Source organism: Cucurbita maxima, unplaced genomic scaffold (assembly GCF_002738345.1).
Source record: "Cucurbita maxima cultivar Rimu unplaced genomic scaffold, Cmax_1.0 Cma_Scf00001, whole genome shotgun sequence".
NCBI classification, from domain to species: Eukaryota; Viridiplantae; Streptophyta; class Magnoliopsida; order Cucurbitales; family Cucurbitaceae; genus Cucurbita; species Cucurbita maxima.
The window spans coordinates 8,258,139-8,280,217 of record NW_019272017.1 but is presented as its reverse complement, the minus strand read 5'-3'; the positions used below and the strand labels follow the sequence as shown (position 1 = coordinate 8,280,217).

Genomic DNA, 22,079 nt, shown 5'->3' with positions numbered 1-22,079 from the left:
ATATATTAGGGTGCCTTTCAAATTCAACATTAAGTTTGTGTAACAATTAATTGGGGTCCAGGCGTGCATTTTGTCAAACATATCCGTAACGCGCTTCCCTATCTAATTATTATTATTATTATATCTTAAACAAATGTAAATATTAACAAGCAACCAAACAACAAATCTACATAAAAAAATTAAAAGTGACCAAACGTTATTTTCACTTTAAATCAAAGAAAAAAATAAAATTAAATTAAGCATTAATGGGGTTCGGAGGAAAGGAGAAGGGGACGTTTATATTTCTTTCCTTTTATTTTATAATTTTGTTGGTGGGATTTCCATTATGCTTTATATATATATATATATATATATATATTTCGAAAATAAAATAAAATAAAATATTTTGTTTTGAGGGTGTGTGGGTTTTGCGTAGGGTTCCACTCCCACAAGGGTCGGTCTTTTTCTGGGTGTTATTGGCATTTGGATGGGCATTTGTGGGACAAATATCACCGTCCCCTCCACAATTACTCCTTTATTATATATATATATATATTTATATATATAACAATTAACATTACCTCTTTTAATGCACTCTTTTTTGAACTTACTCATCCATCAATCTCATATTCAAATAATCTTATTAATTTCCTTACTTTTTTTGTTAATTAAATTTATTTGACTTAGCACCATGATATCTATACCCATGAAACATGAGCATTCATTCTGTCCTAATCAAAAGGATCGAGTAATTAAAACAAATAATTTAAAAATTAAAAGAAGATTAATCAATTAAAAAAATTTAATGAGCTTACAAGTTTGACCAAAGGTGAAACACTTTATATGATTTTTTAAAAGAAAAACAAAAATTGGAAAGTAATTATATTTTAGAGGTGAAAATATTATAATTTTAATTTTTTAAAAGGGAAATGCAATCACTCTTTTTAGGCGGGATATTTCGCTGTCAACAAGAGGGAGTGGGTGAAGGATAGCGTTGTGAGGGGTCCATTCAAAAGATATATAACTTAAATTACTTAATTCCGCTTCTTTTATCTCCACGTGCCACTCGTCCATCTTGTCCACCTAGGACGATCGACACAAAACTCTAATATGGATATTCGGTGACCAGTTCATATCACTGCTGACGTGGAAATAATCTTATGAACATATTTTCATATTTGACCACGCATGTATTAATCTCACACCCACCAAGTTACCTCCATGCATGTTGGGTTCAAATTTTCAAAAATTCAAATGTAGAATATATGGATTCGCATTTTTCATTAATTGTTTACCCACAAAAATTATATTATATATAAAAAAAGCACTCCCAGTCAACCATTTATTAATTACTCGAAATATTAACTTCTGTCACACCCCGTATTACATTACATTTCCTACTTTCTTAAATATTTTAATTTTTATTTCTAAACAACCGTTTTAATTAATATACTCAAAACCCAATTCTGCATGGAGGGTATGTGTAACCTACTTTTATGGGAACTTATTTATTTCTTTTAGCAAATACATTTTTTTTTTAAAATAATAATAAAAGCAGACAATTGCCCAACTTAATAGAGAGTTTTTTCAAATTTTAACAATTTTCTTTTTTTGTTAAGATAAAAATTTAATAAAATATTACTCATGTGACATGCATGCATGCATACATACATACATGACACATATAAAGGGAATAAAAATAATAATAATAATAAAAAAAAAGAGGGGTTGTCAGTGAAATGTGGGTATAGTAGACTCCACCAGGCTATCCCCCACATGGAATTCAGCGTTATTATTCAAACTTCCCTTCATACCCGCGCACTCGCCCAAGAGTCCGTTGTTTCAATTTATTATTTTTTTTTTTCTTTTTTTCTTTTTTTTTTTCTCTAATTTTCTGAATTTTAAATCCCAAGTTCTGGTGTTCTAGATAGAGATTCAAACAGAGGCATTTCTCTGTCTCATATCCTTCCGTCTCTCTACAGTCTCTCGAATCTCTCTCGCCCTTTTACTCGAGGGCTTCTCTATTTTTCACTCACATCCATTTCGATTTCTCTTGCATTTCTGGATCTTTCTTCCCTTCGTAATCATTGGATCTTTAGCTTACAACGCAGTTTCTTGGAGTTCGAGGAAGGAAGATTACTATTACGCTCATTGTTTTGATTCTGGAAATTTCTAATTGGGATTGGATTCATGATTGGTTGTTGGTTGTCTCTGCTCCGTTTCCCTCGGAATCCATGGAGGTTTTGTTTGTTTAATAAACTCAGACACTAGCTGTATAGTGAAGAAATTAAAGTGGTGTGTGTGTGTGTGTGTGTGTGTGTGTGTGAGAGAGAGAGAGAGAGAGAGAGAGAGAGAAAAGGTCAGAATCCGAGGCGGTTTCGATATTGTATGAGGCTTCGTAGAGGGCTTTCACCATCGCTTTCGACTTGAAATTGCTGTTCCGTTTTCCAGCAGTGTTCTCTATCCGTAAAGATTAAAGGAAAGGGAAGGGAGGGAGGTCTTCCTTTTTTGGGGGACTTTGCAGTTTTCTTATCCCCCTTTTTTTATATGCCATAGAAAGGCTGCCTTTAGCATGCAAGTGGGTTTCAATAAAAGGGGAGGAGCGCCTAACACACACAGTTGATTGTAATTAATAAAACCAAATGCAGGACACCAAGAAGAAGCTCGCCACCGAAGATTGCAAGAAGAAGGAACGACACATCGTTTCCTGGACTCAACAGGTTTCCACTTCTTTTCCCTCTCTGATTCTCGTTTTTGTCCTTAATACATTGTTTCCCCTGTTTATACTTCCTTTTGCTGTGATTTCTGACATGGGTTTTTGGAATTTCAGGAGGATGATATTCTCCGAGAGCAGATTAACCAACATGGAACAGAAAAGTATGACCTCGCAGTCATTGGCTCTGTGTTTATCTTCTTTGTTGTTAATCTAATTTAGTTTACTGAAACTGTGATTGATTGTTCTTGTAATCGACTGTTCAGTTGGGCAATCATTGCGTCCAAATTCAAGGATAAGACAACAAGACAGTGCAGAAGAAGGTAATTGAAATGATGAGAACCATTGATTCAAACACTTCTGGTTTTCTTCTGGGTTGATCGAGTTTCACTGATGTGAATGGCCTATGGTAATTACGTTACAGATGGTACACATACTTGAATTCTGATTTTAAGAAAGGGGGATGGTCTCCAGAAGAGGATTTGCTTCTATGCGAGGTGATTCTTCCCCCCATTTGTAAGAAAGAAAAATCCAGAATAGAGATTTAAATATTGTCTGTAATCACTGTCTTATTAGCTTAAAGTTACTGTATATGTCATTTTATTACATTGCTTATTTGTAGGAGTGAAATATAATGTTAAAATGCCTCGGATTAACAAATATAAGCACATGCTGTGGTCTCTTTAAAGATAAAAGTAGCCGAACGGTCAATATGTTGAAACTTTTGCGCATTCCCACGGCATTGGATGCCCTGAAAACTAATAAATTAGCCTGGTCTACAGGCGCAGAAAATATTTGGAAATAGATGGACAGAAATAGCGAAGGTGGTGTCAGGCAGGTATAGAACTTTTCATCCCTCTTATTGCAGTTCAATTTTGCTGCAAAGTTTACTAAACATTTACATGTTGTTTTGGCTTATGCAGAACGGACAATGCAGTAAAAAACCGGTTTACCACCTTGTGTAAAAAGAGAGCCAAATATGAAGCATTAGCAAAAGAGAACTCAAGTTCATTCATCAATCACAACAACAAAAGGGTTCTCTTTCAAAAGGGGAGTAACGACGTTTCTTCTGAAACTTCTCAGTCAGGAAAGAGGATAAGGTAAAAGTTTGTATACAAGATGTTTAAATAGAATGTCAAGGAGAAATTGCTTGACAGGAAATAATTAATTATTCTGCAAATAACCATTTAGGAGAGCACACATATCTCATACAACGGAAAGTTGCTCACTTGATGATGGATTAAAAAAGCCATGCTCAGCAAGGGATCAGCAGCTGAGAGCTCCATTTGCAGCTCTGGTAGAGAATGTCCCTAGTATCGACAATTTGCCAGGTGAACTTCCCATGAACAATGCCGAAGGTCTAAAGACCAGTAAGTCACATACATCAACCTTATAAACCTTCTCATCATTTTGTTAAAACCGGAGACACATCATGCTTTCCAGGATTATCATTTCCTTAAAAATTTCGCCAACGAAAACAAGTCTACTAATCACTCCTTTGTATGCTTTGTATGTTGTTGCATCATTTGGTTTCACTTTCGGGCTCATGATAATGGGTTTAATCTCTTCATTTCTCCACCATAAACAGCTCAAGGCAACAAGAATCAAGAAACCTTTATCAAGAAGGATGATCCGAAGGTAACCGCTTTAACACAACAAGCAGAATTACTTAGTTCGCTCGCATTGAAGGTCAACTCAGAGAATACAGACCAGAGTCTTGAAAATGCTTGGAAGGTAGGTACTTCGTCTATCAACAATGCTGTTATATGTGCTCTGTATGAGTGAGTTGCCATGTTGGTAATGGCAGATAACCAAGTAAATATAGTGGGATAAACCTTTATTCCATGTCTTCCTCATACAAACAAATAAACTCTATTTGTATTATTAGACATGGCAATTAGATTTTCATCATTAAAAAAGGAATAATATCTTGAATTATGTATCGGTGTTAACGTCATTCTCCAAAAATTGTAAACTTCACATCCTATTAAATCTCAAGTATTCTTCTTATATTTTCGTATATGATGTCATATATTCATTCATGTAATAGTTTCTTGTTCTGTGATGTCCATTAAATATGAATCAGATTCTCCAAAATTTTCTCAGTCGAACCAAAGGAAATGACATACCCAGATATGTAACTCCGGATATTGACCTTCAAGTGGAAGACACTAAAGGTTCAGTGGAGGATTTAAGGAGTAGCAATGATGGTAGCCAATGGAGGTAACAAAAGGATGCTAGCTATAATTTTTCAAATTTATGTTACTCATTATTTGTAGCCTTATCTATGTCATGGCCTGCAGAGAATCCAATCTCCACGAATCTCCTGGCAGTTCAGAATACAGTACTGGATCAACACTAGTATCCCAAACCGCGGAGGAAAAAATAGATCAAAGCCAACCTGAGATAGGGACTCATCATCAAGAACCTAAATTTGAATCTGGGTCAACTTGCACCGGAGAGCAAAATAATGGTGAATCTGAGAAAGAAATACTTCCGAAGACAAACCTGGAGCGAGGTAATCAATAAGTTCTCGCATTGGTTATAGAGGCCATTAATCTTTCTCATGATATGCTACTAAGAAGATGCTATGTTTTACTGCAGCAGAGGCTTTCAAGTGTTGCAATGAACGAAAAATTGATACCATTGCCTCTTCCTTTTCAAGCTCAGAATTCAGCTCTCCCATGCATGTAATTCCACTTTTTAGATCCTTGGCAGCAGGAATTCCCAGCCCACAATTCTCTGAAAGTGTAAGTGACCCTTGCTCTTTATGTTTAACTGCACTAATAGAATAGAATCGGTCAAGTGATTGTTTCTATGTTAAAGAAAAAGGAGCTGCAGTAAAAAACAATGGTTGGATAACTTCATCCAAAACTTGAGAGTTTATGGAGAGTTATAGAAATCTGTCAGTCAGAAGTAGCAGTGTCTTGTTCAAAAATGAAAATCGGGTCCTTTTCACTCTCCCCCTCCCTTCATTATTCCATTTCCTCCCATCCAGCCAATAAATCGAATTTTTGCTGCTGGTGCTTGCTGTAGTATCCAATTACAGGAGAGAGTATTAGATGGGAGAAACTTTGATAATGGACTAACGCTAAGAGATTTTGCAGTCTACTGCAGCATCCTAGTCCTGGAAAGGCTTCGGAAGGAGGGGAGAGAGAACGGTAGGACACAGAGAGGGCATAGGGCCAATTTTTCTATTTATGAAAGTTTAAGGATTCAATTTTTACAATTGAGGTTTGGTTCCAATTCTTTTTTGGCTTATTGAAGTTGGTGGGTCTAATTTTTACATTAAAAGTTAGTGTGTCGTAACAATCATGGTTGTTTAGGAGTGGTTTGTGCAATTTGCTCCATAAGTTAATAATTAACATCATTAAACTCCTAACAAAATTAAAGCAACGTGAAAATTTGCTGTAGTTTAAGAATTTTCAGCCGAAACTCTGTTCTTGTTTAGATAAATCCACTTCTTATCTTGAAGTGGTTCAGATTGATAATGGTTGTCAAACTAGGGCAAGTGAAGATAGAACGGGAGAGAGGAAATGCAAGTAGGAATATTGACTAAAAGTTTATATTGATGACGACTACACTGAATAAGGGGTATATATATGGTTCGGTTTACTATATATAGTTTTACCAGATATAAAACTTACCATATATAGGCCCTCAAACCCTATGTGAAGATAAATTATATGGATCTATATATATAGTTTTACCATACATAACCATTTATTATATGTAGCTATCTACCATATATAGGTCCTCAAACCTAGGTGAAGATTGGACATGGCTTCCTATAGATGACTTCTAGTATGTAGCAAGGAGAAATATTCACTAAGGGTTTATATTAATGACTTCTAGTATGTATGGCAAGAGAGAATAAAAAAAAGGCAGATGAACACAAAGAATAGGAAAAAGAATATGCAAGGAAGAATATTGACTAAGGGTTTATATTGAAGACTTCTAGTATGTATAGCAAGAGAGAATACAGAAAATGCAGAAAGTATGTCTTCAAAACACTGCCTAAAATATATATATGGTTCAGTTTACTATATATATTCATCTACTATACGTAACTATGTACCATATTTAGTTTCATACCATATTGATAGGGACTATTTACTTTTTATTAAACTTACCATGTATAGATCTTTACTCTCTATAACATTACTTAAGCTCTTATAACATTAAGTAAGCAGACTCCCTAGCCTAAGAGATAGTTTAAAATGGAAAACCTGAACACTGACTATCCGAGCATAGTCTCTTCGTTAAAGAATATCGGGTCAGCAGCAAATAAATTTTGCTACCCAAAACTACTTTATCCGCTTTGAAGCGTTGCTATCCATAGATATTGAACATTGTATGCATATAAGTATAAAATGTCAGCTGCTATAGTAAATGTTAAAGCTTAAGCCTGATTCATGCTGAGATTTGTTTTCTATATTACCTCTCAATTGTTTTGTTTTGTTTCTTCTTTTTTTTCAGGAAAGGAGTTTTCTTCTTAAAACACTGGGAGTGGAGTCACCTTCCCTTAACCCTAGTGTTAATCCTTCACAACCACCACCCTGCAAAAGAGCCCTTCTCCAAAGTCTATAAAACCTCTCTAATCATCCCACACACAGAGTCTGTATTATCTAGGTTCAAAATTCAGTCTTTTTCTTTCTTTCTTTTGAATTAAATTCCATTGGTTTGCAGCCATTCCGGCCTAAAATTTTTCATGGTGGCATGTTGATATCTGCATTCCATGACCCGTGTCTCGAATGTTATGGAGCATTCTGACACATCGGGACACGTACAACCGCGTGTTCCACATTCTTTTTTTCTTTTCTTTCCCTAGGTGGGGTTTCTCTAATAGTAACGTCCGAACCAGTGTGCTTGGTGTGTCATTTTTCCAGTCCTTGCAATGTGATTCTTAGTGTCCCAGTTTTTGTAGCTTGATTTCCCACATGTACATAACTTCTAGATACATTTATAGACATTCAGAGAGTAAGCATGCTTTGGCCGCATGCTTACTGCCCTCCAACAAAAAGTGATCGAGGGAAGCAGATAGCAAAAAAAGGAAGAAAGGAAAAAACTGATGAAAACAAGAGGATAACCAGTTGGGGTGGTTTCCTGTATACTTTTTATTTTTGGTGTGCAGAGGTATAGAATCAGCTTCTTTTTTTTTTTGGTTCCTTACCTGATTTTTGATGCAACAAACATAAATATGATTTGAGTGGAATGTGTTTTGTTGTTGGTGTGCATTGATCCTTCTACTCTTCTCTTATGCCCCTGGATTTTGAACAGAATAGCAACCAGTTAAGTAACTCCCAATAAAGATACAGAGAAAATGACGCAAAAATCTCTCTGTCTGTCTGATTATCCTTCTCAGTTGGAACTATGAAAACCTCAAGTAAAACAGAAGAAAGTGCAGGAAAAACCCTGTGTAAGTGGTTAATTTGTAAGAGCTTTGTTGAAAACAACACACGAAATGAGAGTTCAAATACATTTGGGGGGTTGGGATAAGACAAATAAAAGACAGACACTGGAGAGAATTTTGTAAGCTTATACCTCATGTCTCGGGCCCTGGCGTGAGACTGAAAATTGAAACGAAGTCGACAGTGCAGGGAAGAAGGGTGTGTGTGTTAAATTCAGATGGTTGGGGGCGGATTTGCAGTGGTGGACAAAGTATAATAATGACGAAAGTCAAAAAGTGGATGTTGAAAAGAGGAGGGAACTACCTACAAAATAAAGGGTCACTTATTGCTATCAACTTTCTCGAGGAACAAGGCTAATTTTGAATTTTGTTTCCAGCAAAGTGGAAAGATCATCAACGTTCTACTTACAACACCTTCATGTTATTTTTGTTTATTTTATACTTTGTCAGAACAAAATCTAGCTACACAGTAACAAACTATATTGCACAACTTTTTTACTGGTCATATGATATATCATGTTATACCATATTATAACTGTAACAAACTATACTACACAACATTGATACACACAACTGATTATTCCGATTTCTGTTTCTTTCTACATTGACTTTGTAGATTGAAGTGTAGATCCATCAAGGACACACTACTCAAAATATCATTCGTATGTATATCCTCACCAGCTAGATGTTATCTTCAAGTTCCAAAAAAAAAAAAAAAAAAAAATGAAAATCAGATACATCTTCATGGAGGGAACTTCCACTGGTCCCTCGCTCCCGAAGCCTGATTACAGAAAATTAAAGAAAAGGCAGAGTCAAAACTTGGTTTATACTTCTAAAGCACTCTATAAATCTACATCCATGAATATTCCAGATACCCTCTAATTCAAGGACCATTGAACCTTTGGTTACAATTGATTTCCTACTTAGGTGGTCTTTCTCTTTCGCTGCAACTTTTGCAGCTTCCTCCACTTGAGGTAAATTTGATATGATAACCCTGAGAAGACCATTACAACGCAGCCCCACTGCTTCGACGACAGAGGGTTTCCACTGAGCACAGAGGACACCACAATGCTGACAAACTTGCGAGTTGTGGTGATGGTGGTATTAGCAAGGGAACCGAATCGGCTGATTGTTAGGAAGATAAAATTTTGGCCAACTGCTCCACAGAGACAATACAGAAGAATGTCCCAAGCTGCTTCAGGATGCTGTCTGCAGAATTCTATGGCATGATATCCAGTACCATGCGGCCACCCAAACATATAGATCACATTATATATAGTACCCCAGAGATTCATTCCCAACATTATGTCCCATGCACTTGTTTTTGTATACCTGCAGAATTGATGACGAATATATGACCATACGTAAACATAATTGATTTAAACTGTTGAACAGCATAAAGCTTCTGAGGACTATGACAAGATAAATACATCAAAACATCACCTTGCTGAAATGGAATACTATGACAAGATAAATACTATGTAATAATGTAAATCTTCAACATGATACATTCGTATAAACTAATCGTGCACAAGAAAGGAAGATTCTGACGAAAGAAAATAATCCAAGTGTTATTCTCACCTTGCTGAAATGGAATCCTGAGTGGCATTCGTGAAACCATCAAATGCAAGGTTCAGGAAGCAAAGCCCATAGCCAAGGGGTGCATTAGGATGTGCCAACTTGCTGATAGTCTTTGAGCTAGTCTGGAATTAACATAAGCATAAATAACAAAAATTTAGAGAGAAATTGATGATAGAAAAACGAGAAGCAAGAAGATTTGAAAAGGAAAAAACCTTTAAGAGAGCAAATGTAGATACTCCTCCAGCAACCAGAAAGGTACACAAAAATTCTGGAAATGTGTATTTAATACCATAAACTAGCGTACCCATCAGCATCACTGCATAAGCAAATACAAAGATTCAGATGAAGGAATACGTACATAGATCATCAATTTCAAGTATTGTTTTCATAACCTCTTTTTCCATGATTTTTTTATTTACCATGAAAGTAACAGTATACTACCCTCATATTAAAGTGGAGTAAAAAATATTATTATGAGGATCTCATTTGTCTAACCTGGAATCATTTTTGATGACTTTGCCAGGACCTGCAGAAATGGACAACATAATTCATAAGCTAGATCAAATATTCACACATTGTTTTAGTTGCCGCTCATTGTTTATTTAGTACTCACACTCATCCCTAGCAGAAACTATCATTTATACATTCATCCCAGGGGTTTATAGTCAGTCAGGGAAATCTTGATTGATTAAATTTAGAAAATTATAGAGCCACAACAGAAATAAAAAGGTTAAACAAGTAAATATGGGTATCATTTGAAACATGCCTGGGCAGGATAGCTTATATACTTCAAAGCTTCAATTCCCATAGCTGGTCCAATAGTATTCGTAATACCAGCACTCCAGTATGTCCACCAAGGTGCACCACCAGTGATACGACTGGACCAGAGCTTTATCACTGTTTATGATGCACAACCAGCTTAGTTCTTTTGACCACAGCACAAAATATTTTTTTCTTTTAAATCCGTACGATAATGGAAGGTACATAATAGAATAGATTTGGTAAGAAGTCGAGCCAAGAGAAACTCACTTATATATGACCATATTAAACAGACAACATTTTGTGCCAGGTTAAGGAAGGAAAGGTGTTCAAATCTCTTTCCGTCGGAACCAAAGCGTTTAGTGGACCTAAAGAGAAATGAAAAACGACTTAAAATCATGAAAATGGATTTGAATCCGTCGGTGAACAAAGCAATAACAATGAGGATGCTCCTCCAGAACGTAATTTTTCCCAAGAGAAAAAATGGGTTTCTTGGGATCAAGTTCACGGAAAAAGACAGTAGGCAGAACGACTACTAGTCCTGAAATCCTATCATTAGAAAAAGAACCCGAATCTTGGATACTAAATCCCAGCATTTTCTGAAACATACGCACTAATGTTAATCTCCCAAAAGATGCAGAAATCTTAAGGTAAGAATATAATGGCGAAGAAATCTTGAAGAAGTTGCATAACGAATAAGTGCAACATCCAATTCCACGGAAAAGTTACCCAGATTGCCCTGGATAATGGGCAGTTACTGTTCGCAAGTAAATTCAACAGAATCAACTTGCTTTCCAACAAAAAATACAAAAAAGAAAGTCTAATATGAAAAATCTGAAAACAAAGCTTATGCTATAATAAGAATCCTCAGGAAGATATCAACAACAGACATTCGCTCAAAAGAAAGTAATAGTAAATAAATCATAACGAACAAAAAAAAACTTACAGAGTCTCCTGAAGAACGCCTTGGTAAATATAAGCGGACCAAATCCCGGCGACGCAAAAGGCGAGCACGAACACGCGGCGGAATCCACTGCCATGAGCTTCCATTCTCAGCCCTTGATGTCGCCGGAGAGACTAGATCCAGGAAAAGAAATCGAAATTGCAGAAATATGCAAGAGAAAAAATTAATTCAGGCAGGAAAAGAAAAATGGCCAAGAGCTGAAATGGAGAAGAAAAAAACTACCCGAGTGCGCTTCAGGGAAGCGAATTATATTGGAAGGTATTCCACGTGGAGCACTTTTATTGGTTGAGTGACTCAACGTCGCACCTCTGATTGGTTGAATCGACGCGGATCTTTTTAACGGAATAGAAGACTTGTAAAGACAACGGCAAAAGCTCGACTTGGCGCCGCGCCGTTAGAAGCGTGGAATTCAGAACTCCAATGGCGCGTAATGGAGCTACAGATTACGGAAGGCCACTACGACGTCTCTTTTACGATACGACGTTTCAACCTTTTGCTAATTTGACGACATGTCGCTTACGTCCATCCGCCGAAACGACGCGTTTCAGTTTTCACTATGCTTTTGGGCTTGTAGTCAGGTCACTAATGGGCCATTATTTTCCTTTTTCCTATTTTTGCCAAATATATTTTGGGTGTGTACAATTTAACATAAAACAGCAAATCTAACCCAATTAAAAGTATTTGTAAATATGAAATAATTTCAAGCTAGAGGAAAATGCAAGTTTGGTATCGTAAGCAGAATGAGATTAGCCCCACCAAATTGGAGTTCCCGATTGAATCGTTGAAATGGCATTAACCTCGATCTAAGACCAGAATTGAAGGATAGAAGGAAGCTTGCCTGAGAAAGATGCCAAAATACATACTATAGACCAGAGTCTAAATTGAAATAGACCATAGTAGTAGTTCATCTTTATAAACCAAGCAAGCATCATTATCATCCATAATACGCAAATTACACAATAAATCGGTTTTCTTCCCAGGTGGAATATCATGCAAACAAGTCATCACTCGACTGTCTTTTCTGTTCGTTCGCCTACACAACCATTTTGTGGCTAATCAGCAGTCCAACTCTGTTCCACGATCTCACGTACTCTCCTATTGTAATCACGCTTGTTCTCGCTAAACATCCGGGCAGCTTCAGAATTAGCAGGTGAGTTTGGATTGGGGTCGCACAGCAACGACTACAACGGAAAACGTTATTGGGATTAAAAAACAAACAAACGAACGAACAAACATTGAGCTTGCAAATAAAAGAAAAGCACCACCGAGCCATTTAACCCTAAATTCCACAAGTCATTTTTCCATTACTGACAACAATATTATCACATACTCAATCTCCACACCAAATAATTCCGCAGATAATTCTTTATCTCACAAACCTACGTTCCTTTCTCCCTTTTCTAGGAGGGCAGTAGTATACTTGCAGTGTTGGATATTTTAATGGTATCATAAAAAATTATAGAATATCGATAATGGCTACAATTTCTTAAGTAGGTCTCAAATTCCAATCAGATAATCAGGCAAGATAATTCCAGTTCTTTATACTTTTTTTTTTTTTGTTTTGTTTTTTTTTTTTTTTTTTGTTTTGTTTTGTTTTTTTTTTTTTTTTTTGTTTTGTTTTGTTTTTTTTTTTTTTTTTTGTTTTGTTTTGTTTTTTTTTTTTTTTTTTGTTTTGTTTTGTTTTTTTTTTTTTTTTTTGTTTTGTTTTGTTTTTTTTTTTTTTTTTTGTTTTGTTTTGTTTTTTTTTTTTTTTTTTGTTTTGTTTTGTTTTTTTTTTTTTTTTTTGTTTTGTTTTGTTTTTTTTTTTTTTTTTTGTTTTGTTTTGTTTTTTTTTTTTTTTTTTGTTTTGTTTTGTTTTTTTTTTTTTTTTTTGTTTTGTTTTGTTTTTTTTTTTTTTTTTTGTTTTGTTTTGTTTTTTTTTTTTTTTTTTGTTTTGTTTTGTTTTTTTTTTTTTTTTTTGTTTTGTTTTGTTTTTTTTTTTTTTTTTTGTTTTGTTTTGTTTTTTTTTTTTTTTTTTGTTTTGTTTTGTTTTTTTTTTTTTTTTTTTTTTTTTTTTCCTTTTGAATAGGAGGCGTGTTCTTTATACTTGATCCTAAATGTCAAAAAATAATAAACTAAATCAATAAATCAAAAGAATCTAAACTGTCATATGCCACGAATTCAGAAAATAAGAACAAAAATTGAAGGAATGAGTGCTCTTATGGCATGGCTAGTCAGTGGCAACGGCAAGTGTATTAATTAAATTCTTGCGTGCACAGCCAATTCCATAAATAAGTTACAATGGGCATCATGAGGACACATGAACCATATGCGTGCTACTTCTAGGATAAGGCATAGTACAGGAGCAGTGGCATGCTTTTCATTTGTGATAAAAAGAGCTATTAATCATACATAAATAAAAAATACGCTTGACATTTATTAAGGTTAAATCAATTAGGAATACCTGAATAGAGGTGAGTATAGCTGCTACATCGTAGATTGGGCTCCATTGATTTTGTAGAATGTCCAAACAAATGCTTCCATCAGCATAAACTGAAGGCAATGGAAAAGGAAAACGCACAAACAAAGTGTAGGCTTAGAAACATGTACAGAACAAATTAAGAATAAAATTGTCACAATTGACAATGTACCCTAAGATAAACATTTACTTTGTCTTTTGACCAGATAGTTATACTTTCTCTCTCTTGCCTTCCAATCATAAAAATCATCCAGGCCCAAGTCAAACATACCCATACATATCAAACATAACACGTCTGAGTTCATATAAAAGTTTGATGAAGGAAACACAATAGACTACTTTTTATTTGTAAGAAAAAGAAAACAACCTATGCACAATATGAAAAATATACAATGAAATTGGGTAAGCACAGCATATAAACATAGTAAGCAACACTCTCTTAACAATAAGTAGCTGGAGAAAGAATCTACAGGAGAACTAGGCATCTTCTTAACCCAGTGCCAATGGAGACTATAATAAGCTCTCAAATTGACCCAGAATGAACCACATAACGCATAACTTGTTTGTAAAGGGCACATTCTTTGATATTGTGAACTTACTATTAGGGTGGAACATTCTGGACACAAAGCGAACTGTTGGTGGCTTATTTGGATAATCCTCCGTGAACTGAAGGGTCAGCTTAAACGTACCTGGTCAACACTCAAAAAAAGGGTAGCCAAATTACAATTCATAAACTACATGAGGAGTTCATAAGAAAAAAATACTTGTGGAAAAATACCAAAATAAGATGCAAAATTAATTGAAATTCTCAGAAAAGTAAACAAGATGCTAATGTCCATTTCAGTGTTTAGAAAAGAACACCAGAATACACAGATCCTCCAGAATACATTCCCATAACTCGCACCAGGAAGTATGAAAGCAACTTAACATTTTGAATTTAAAGAACCAGGAAATCACAACCAGACATTTAGAAAGTTCTAATTATTCTTTGAATTCTCCACCAGAAAATACAACACACATCCATATCCAAACAGTAAAAAGCTTAAAAAGAAGAACATGTAATACAAACAAAATATCATGCAAATCAGGACCCGATAATTTTAAAATTGACAAATCAATTTAACTGTACAAAGCTAATAGATATAAAGCAAACATACACATCTACATAGCTGCAGTGAAAAAAGATCCTCATTAGTAATAGTTTTGGACAGAAAAACAAAGTGAAACCATCAAAGAAGAAATGAGTACATTACTATAGAACTTGATCCTAATACAACGCTGTTTATTCTAAATAAGAAAAATAGGCCAAGAAAGGCAGAAGTTAAGAATACCTCCATCCCAAGGTGTATCATCTGGCCTGCAAAAGCCAACAAAAAACAATCAAAGACCAAAGCATCAGTAGTCAAAGAAACAATTGCCCTGCACAAATTCTGATAAGAAGAAAGAACAAGGTCATTATTTCTTTTCCCAGCTTACCCAAATATGACAGCATTCCATAGCATGATATTATTGTCTAGTGGAGCACCACTGATGCCAGCAGGTGGATCTTGCTGCAACCTCCTGAAGTCTCTCATCAGTCTCTTCCTTGCAGGAGTAGACATCCTCACCGGCTAAAAATAGACCAAGACAACAATCTTAGCTTCAATTGTTAAAAATGCATATGGCCAATGCAGAAAAATGAATAAGGACCGTTAAAGAAGGATACAAAAGATGAAAATTCAACCACGTGAAAGTTAGATGAGGGACATGAAACAAGTTCAATCAAATGAGAAGGAGGTGCCTCTATCTTCCATGATATCACCATAACGAAAAGAACAATGGAGAACTTCAATGGCGCTTTTTAAGTAAATTAAAATTGCAGGTCTAAAATGAAGTCCAGACTCTAGAGCATACGTCCACATGAACCCAATGGATGCAGAAGGAGGAGATACCATTTAATTCCATTTACAGGACAAACAAGAACATAAAAGAATCTCCTTCGATACATAATTCAATCCGGAAAACATAGTAGCTACTACAAACCCGTGCCTTAACAAAATTAACACTCAAGCTCTTGGACGTCAATAAACCCTTTCCCGTACCCTTCTCATGAAACAAAACCCTAGATCTCTCTCCTAAACTGCTGGATAGACACAGATTACAATTCCTAACAAATTAGGGCGAACAAGCTTTTAACACCTCGGTATTAGCACAAGTACAACCACGTCGACTACGTCGAAGACAAAGGCCAGTAACACCACGGTGATCGACGAATCGGAGACAAAATTAACAAAGAGCGACCAAAAAAGACAATAACTCAAAAAACTAAGATGATCGAAATCCCTTACCCGTAACCGAGCTCGGCGAGCCGATAACTTCGGCTGATCTCGATGGATGATTCAGAAACAAAATGAAAGAAAATCCCGAGCACTTATCTCGACTGGTTTTACGAAAGGTACTCGTCCACAAGAGATCTCCACCGGTGACCAAAACACGATAAGAGGAGAGAAGGCAGGAGATAACCCAAATCTTGCTTATATTGAATTGAAATCAAATTTCACAAAAGAAAAAAATAAATAAATATTATAGAGGAAAATGAGTTGGCACGTGCGAATCTGCAGTGCGGTAATTTTGTAGTGTTCGTTATTATTTTATTTGGTATTTGTCCGAATTTTTAGCGCGTACATTAACAGGAAGCCGCCTTGGCCTCCCATCTCCAATGATTAAAAGCACTGTTCAGTCCAAGATTTTTCTTTTTCTTTTTACTTTTCTTTTTTATTTAAATACGTTTTTTCTTTTTCCTTTTTATTTTTTATTTCTTTTTCATTTGAATGGTCATCGTACGTTTTACGCAATTGTCGCTTTCCTTTAATATTATTCTTTCTTCAGCTTTTCTAATTACCCTATCTCATCTCATGATGAGCTATTTGAATTTTTTATTTGATGTAAAACTTGTTTTGAAATTATAAACCTGTCATTGGGAACAAAATAAGTAGACTGTGTCCAAAAAGAAATATATAAAAACTTCTTATAGTGTAACATAACACATAAAATATTATTATACGAGTATTGATACAGCTCGCATTTTACCCTTGCTTAATTAAAAAAAAAAATCAATAAATAAAGAGGAAATAAAAGGATTCTAAGGTCCTTGCTGTCTAAGCCGGCAGTACAGTTTGGTACACAGAATGACAAACATCACGTGTAGTCTATATTATTAATCCCTGATCCTCCATAGCTTTTCATCGTATTGGTAAGCACCCCAATTGAAGATGTGTAATGATGGCACTTGTCTGGATCAAAAGGTCGGAATTAAAGGATAGAGGAAAACTTAGGTGAGAAAGATGCAAAAGCCAGACCAGAGACAAATTGAAATAGACTAAAGCAGTTCATCTTAATAAACCAAGCAAGCATATCACATAATACGCAAATTACAAAACAAATCAGTTTTCTTCCCAGGTACACAATATCATGCAAACAAGCCAATCGACCATCTTTTCTGTTTTGTTCGCCTACAACCATTTTGTGGCTAATCAGCAGTCCAGCTCTGTTCCACAATTTCACGAACTCGCCTGTTGTACTCACGCTTGTTCTCGCTAAACATCCTAGCAGCTTCAGAATTAGCAGGAGAGTTTGGATTGGGGTCGCAAAGCAGCGACTGCAAAGGAAAACATTAATGGTATAAAAACACAAAAGGTTGATAAAATTTCCAAAACACCTCCATCCCAAAGTGTATCATCTCTCAACTAAAGGATGCAAATTAAGATTAAGCCATAAACAAAGAAGAGTGGCAGTGACAAACAAAGACTCCCAAATAACCGAACCCAGGGCCCACTATTGCAAAACAAATTTCTTACCTTGGAGGATAATGTGTCTTCATCCATTAGTCAATCATTTTTTATTGTTCACCTAGTTTCCCACCCATATTTTCCACTAACCCCACTCTTCCACCATTTTTCCCCCATGAAGATCCCTGCTCCTTTGACTTTTCCAGTGTGTGACTGCTAATTTTGACAAATGTATTACTATTCTCACAATACATGGCTCTCGATGCCATTTAAACTAAAACTCTAACCTTCAATTCCACTTCCCTCCCTATCAACACCATTTTGAATAAAGCTAAAATCCTTGACTTTTTGATGCCTCACTACCACGTAAATATTTAGATTCATTTAAATTCGAAAGTTAATAGCATATTTATGCAGTTTTGAAACAATTTTAAAGGTTCAGTTAGAATATGACTTGGAGATAATAAGAACATAACTAAAACCTATTCAAAAGTCAAAGGGCATAATTGAAATCTGTCACTTATGCTCATGTACCTTATTCTATATACGACCATATCATATTTCTGTGTTCATGTTAACAAAAGAGTTGGCAGAAGGGATGTTTCCAAACAATTCAAAGGTCAAAAATGAAACTTATAAAACGACATGGTCAAAATTGAAACCTACACTGAAATTCTAGGGCATTATGTTTTTAGTTTTTTTTTTTTTTTTTTTTTTTTTCCTAAAAGAAAAAATGAGTGAATCAAACCTATCATGTGTTGCTAATTCAAAAATCAAGGACAAAAACTACAAGAACAACGCATTTATGCATGGGTCAGCAGGGAGAACAGGCTTACAACTAACCGCCTGCTCAATAAGCTAGTTTCATCAAAATTTAATGCAATAAACATCCAGAGGACACATGAACCTTATGCATTCTTCAACAAAGGTTGGGCATAGTACAGAGGAGGCAATGGCAGGTTTCATTAACTGACTATAATTACATTATTTACATCTTATAAAATGATAAAAGGAGCCTGCCGATAATATAGCAAGAAAAAATTTCATCCTTGACAGACATTAAGGTCAAATTGATTAGGTGGTACCTGAATAGAGGTGAGTATAGCGGCTACGTCATATATTGGGCTCCACTGATTTTGCAGAATGTCCAAACAAATGCTACCATCGGCATAAACTGAAGGTGATTGCAAAAGACAAATGAGCAAAATAAAATAAAATAAAATAAAATAACTAAGCAGCTCGTACAGAAAATAATTTAAAAACAAAATTGTCACAACTTACGTTGCAACCTAAGATAAATATTTACTTTGTCATTTTACAAGATAGTTGAACTCTTTTTCTCTGAACTTTCACATATTAAAATCACCCATCCATATCCAAGCCCAACATAGCATACATATCAAGCATTGCAATTAGGATTTATAAAGGTTTGATGAAAGCAGAAACGATAATATTAGAAGATGGTTTTTTTTCCATTTCTTAGCAAGAGAATTATATGAGCACCAAAACACACACATTGAGCTACATTGTATTAACAGAAAATAGTAGAGAAAAAAACGTACAGTAGAACTAGCCATCCTCATAAAACCTAGTGCCAATGGAGATTACAAAAAGCCCGCAAATTGACCGAGAATGAATCAAATCATAAAATATTTGTTAAGGCCACATTCCTGGGTTGTGAACTTACTGTTAGGGTGGAACATTCTAGAAACAAAGCGGACTGTCGGTGGCTTATTTGGATAATCCTCAGTGAACTGAAGGGTAAGTTTGAACGTACCTGGTCAACTCAAAAAAAATGATTACCAAATTACACACCATACACAAGAAATTCAGAAATATATTTAATTAAGAAAACTACCAAATTTGAATACAAAATTAACTAAAAATTTCAGAAAATCAAACGACAAACAAGATGCCAATATCCCTTTCACTAAAATCTCACGTTTAGAAAAGCACTGCATAATACATGGATCATTCAGAGTACATACCCGTACATTGCATCAGGAGAGATGAAAATAACCTGACTTTACAAAGTCAAGAGCCCCAAGAAGACAATAAATGGAATTTTAGAAGTTATAATTATTCCGATTATCCCCCCAGGAAATACAATGCACTCGCTATATCCAAATAGTGGAAAGAGCTTGACAAGAAGATCAAGAGACGTGAAGATACAAACTATCATTCAAATAATTAACTATATAGCAAAAAAAATATCTACATAATTGAGAAAAGTTAAAATACTATTGTATATATTGTAGTACACATGCATCAATATCATTAATTATTTGTAGTTTTGGATAGAAAACAAAGTGAAATCGTCAAATAAGAGAGAGGTAAATCATTAGAAGACTCGGTTCTAATAACAACACTGTTGTCTTCTTAATTAGTCATAAAGGACCAGAAATTGAGAATACCTCCATCCCAAGGTGTATCATCTGGCCTGCATAAGCCAACGAAGTAACATGTAAGTCAGTTAGCAACAGAAGCAATGATGGACATGTAAAAAAAATTCTGATAAGAAAAAGGAAAAAAAGGGTCGTACCCGAATATAACAGCATTCCATAGCATGATATTATTGTCTTGGGGAGCACCACTGATGCCAGCAGGTGGATCTAGCTGCAACCTCTTGAAATCTCTCATCAGTCTCTTCCTTGCAGGAGTAGACATCCTCACCGGCTGAAAATAAACCAAGAGAACAATTTTAACTTCACTTTCTTCAGCACTCGCATGGCCAACGCAGAAATAATGAATATGCTCAATCTGAAGATGAAAAGATACCGTTTGAGTATTCAAAATATATAAAAATTCACGCCAAGTGCAAGTTTGATGAAGAACAAGAAACAACCTCGATCGTCAAACGAGAAGGGGATTAAATGGATGGAGAAGTGGTGGAACTGTTTAATTTCATTTAAAGAACAAGCAAGATACGAGGAAATGTCGTCGAGACACATTTCAATTCGGAAAGCTAACTACTAGATATTACAAACCCGTGCAGTAACAAAACAAAATAGTTAACGCGTTGCACGTCAATAAATCTTTTCCCATACTGTCGCCGTAATCAAAACCCCTAGATCTCTGTCCAAATCTGCTAGCCAGACAAGCAGAATACATCATCTAACAAATTAAGGTGAACAGGTCTTAACCTCGGTATGGGAACACATGCATCCACGCGACAACCACGTCAATAACATCGAAAACAAAAACCAGTGACACCATGATAATCCACGAATCGAAGACAAAATTAACAAGGCAACCATGTAGAAAAGAATTCAAACAATTAAGATGATCGAAACCCCTTACCCGTAACCTAGCACGGCGAGATCCTTCACTTGATCTTGATGGACTCAAAAACTAAATCAAAGAAAAATCCCGATTTCAATCCTCAAACGGTTCACGAGAAGGAATCGTCGATGAGAGACTTCCCCAGTGGCCAAAACACGATTAAGAGACTAAAAGAGGGAGAGGAGAATCGAGTAGTGCTTATATTATTGCATTTGTCCCACCAAAATAATAATAATAATAATAATAATAATAATAATAATAAAGACAATAAAAGATAAATTGTAGAGGAAAATGAATTACCACGTGCCAATCAGCGATGTGCTGGTAATTTGCCATTTTGGCCGCCCATTTTGCGCGTAAATTAACGTGGCGCCGTCTTGCCCTCCCATGATTATTTGTAAGGGATCTCTAATCTGTAAGTTGTTATGATCTAGAGGTGATATTAAAAAAATAAATTACTTAATTTTAAAATAATATTTAGATTTTTTTTTCTGATGGTTAAAGATTATGTTTATATTAAAATTTAAATTTTTAAAAGTTAAGTTGGTAAAACATGTATAATATATATAAAAGATATTGATTTATTATGATTTTTAATAAATATTATATTAAAATATGAAAAATTTAAAATAATTATCTTTTTTAAAAAAAACAATAAACCGAAATAATATAGGAAATCTATGATTTCTGTAAATAAATAAATAAATGAGAAATTTAATGGAGATAAGATAGGGACGACTTTATATACATAGTGGACATCGTTTCATATACCTAATGCACAACATAAAAATTAAAAATAATAAAAAACTTTATAGGAAAAATGTTTGATAAAAACTAAAATCCGTAGATAAGGAAAGGCTTAATAAGATTATTTAACATAACTCAGAGACCCACTTGAATTACTTATGGGATAATAAGTTTAATATGGATTAAAATCTCACTTCAACTTAAAATATTATATCAAACGTCCTGAAATGAAATTAACCCGGTTATCTTATTTCTTATGCTTAACTATCTGTCGGACTTCCAAGTAATGATTCCCTCGTTAATGGAGGTGTTATTTGTAATTTTCATTATGCTTTTTCATCGAGCTCTTGCTGTTGTGCATTCAGAATTTGAGTGCATGTTCCACTCCAACCTCATAACATGATCTCCCCGCAAGAGCG

At 35.0% G+C, this 22,079-nt stretch overlaps 4 protein-coding genes across 7 annotated transcripts; 1 reads left to right on the top strand and 3 right to left on the bottom strand.

Annotated features, from left to right (window-relative positions):
* Positions 1 to 2,321: 2,321 nt before the first annotated feature.
* Positions 2,322 to 7,929, top strand: LOC111498980 (transcription factor MYB124-like). Of its 2 annotated transcripts, none has more exons than XM_023150512.1 (12): positions 2,322 to 2,699; positions 2,810 to 2,856; positions 2,959 to 3,015; positions 3,117 to 3,189; positions 3,475 to 3,530; positions 3,616 to 3,792; positions 3,884 to 4,062; positions 4,281 to 4,426; positions 4,779 to 4,915; positions 4,996 to 5,210; positions 5,300 to 5,442; positions 7,172 to 7,929. In XM_023150512.1, the coding sequence occupies exons 1-12, from the start codon at positions 2,622 to 2,624 to the stop codon at positions 7,280 to 7,282; spliced, it is 1,419 nt and encodes a 472-aa protein (XP_023006280.1). In that variant the 5' UTR covers positions 2,322 to 2,621; the 3' UTR covers positions 7,283 to 7,929. The 2 variants fall into 2 exon arrangements, with proteins under 2 accessions (XP_023006280.1, XP_023006202.1); XM_023150434.1 differs by having other exon boundaries at positions 5,297 to 5,442.
* A 664-nt stretch (positions 7,930 to 8,593) lies between these two features.
* On the bottom strand, positions 8,594 to 11,608 carry LOC111499116 (UDP-galactose/UDP-glucose transporter 3). Of its 2 annotated transcripts, XM_023150634.1 has the most exons (7): positions 11,389 to 11,608; positions 10,713 to 10,810; positions 10,450 to 10,580; positions 10,179 to 10,209; positions 9,896 to 9,999; positions 9,684 to 9,805; positions 8,594 to 9,434 (listed from the first exon to the last, which is right to left on the bottom strand). In XM_023150634.1, exons 1-7 carry the CDS (start codon positions 11,490 to 11,492, stop codon positions 9,026 to 9,028), a joined length of 999 nt encoding a protein of 332 aa, XP_023006402.1. In that variant the 5' UTR covers positions 11,493 to 11,608; the 3' UTR covers positions 8,594 to 9,025. The 2 variants fall into 2 exon arrangements, with proteins under 2 accessions (XP_023006402.1, XP_023006479.1); XM_023150711.1 differs by lacking the exon at positions 10,713 to 10,810 and having other exon boundaries at positions 8,732 to 9,434.
* Positions 11,609 to 12,252: 644 nt separating this feature from the next.
* Positions 12,253 to 16,370, bottom strand: LOC111476778 (ubiquitin-conjugating enzyme E2 2-like). Its single transcript, XM_023120584.1, has 6 exons — positions 16,192 to 16,370; positions 15,341 to 15,474; positions 15,196 to 15,221; positions 14,464 to 14,553; positions 13,850 to 13,938; positions 12,253 to 12,587 (listed from the first exon to the last, which is right to left on the bottom strand). The coding sequence occupies exons 2-6, from the start codon at positions 15,463 to 15,465 to the stop codon at positions 12,459 to 12,461; spliced, it is 459 nt and encodes a 152-aa protein (XP_022976352.1). The 5' UTR covers positions 15,466 to 15,474; positions 16,192 to 16,370; the 3' UTR covers positions 12,253 to 12,458.
* Positions 16,371 to 17,205: 835 nt separating this feature from the next.
* Positions 17,206 to 21,099, bottom strand: LOC111476786 (ubiquitin-conjugating enzyme E2 2). Of its 2 annotated transcripts, none has more exons than XM_023120605.1 (6): positions 20,932 to 21,099; positions 20,174 to 20,391; positions 20,046 to 20,071; positions 19,319 to 19,408; positions 18,717 to 18,805; positions 17,206 to 17,501 (listed from the first exon to the last, which is right to left on the bottom strand). In XM_023120605.1, the coding sequence occupies exons 2-6, from the start codon at positions 20,296 to 20,298 to the stop codon at positions 17,373 to 17,375; spliced, it is 459 nt and encodes a 152-aa protein (XP_022976373.1). In that variant the 5' UTR covers positions 20,299 to 20,391; positions 20,932 to 21,099; the 3' UTR covers positions 17,206 to 17,372. The 2 variants fall into 2 exon arrangements, with proteins under 2 accessions (XP_022976373.1, XP_022976364.1); XM_023120596.1 differs by having other exon boundaries at positions 20,174 to 20,307; positions 20,932 to 21,098.
* Between the last annotated feature and the right edge of the window lie 980 nt (positions 21,100 to 22,079).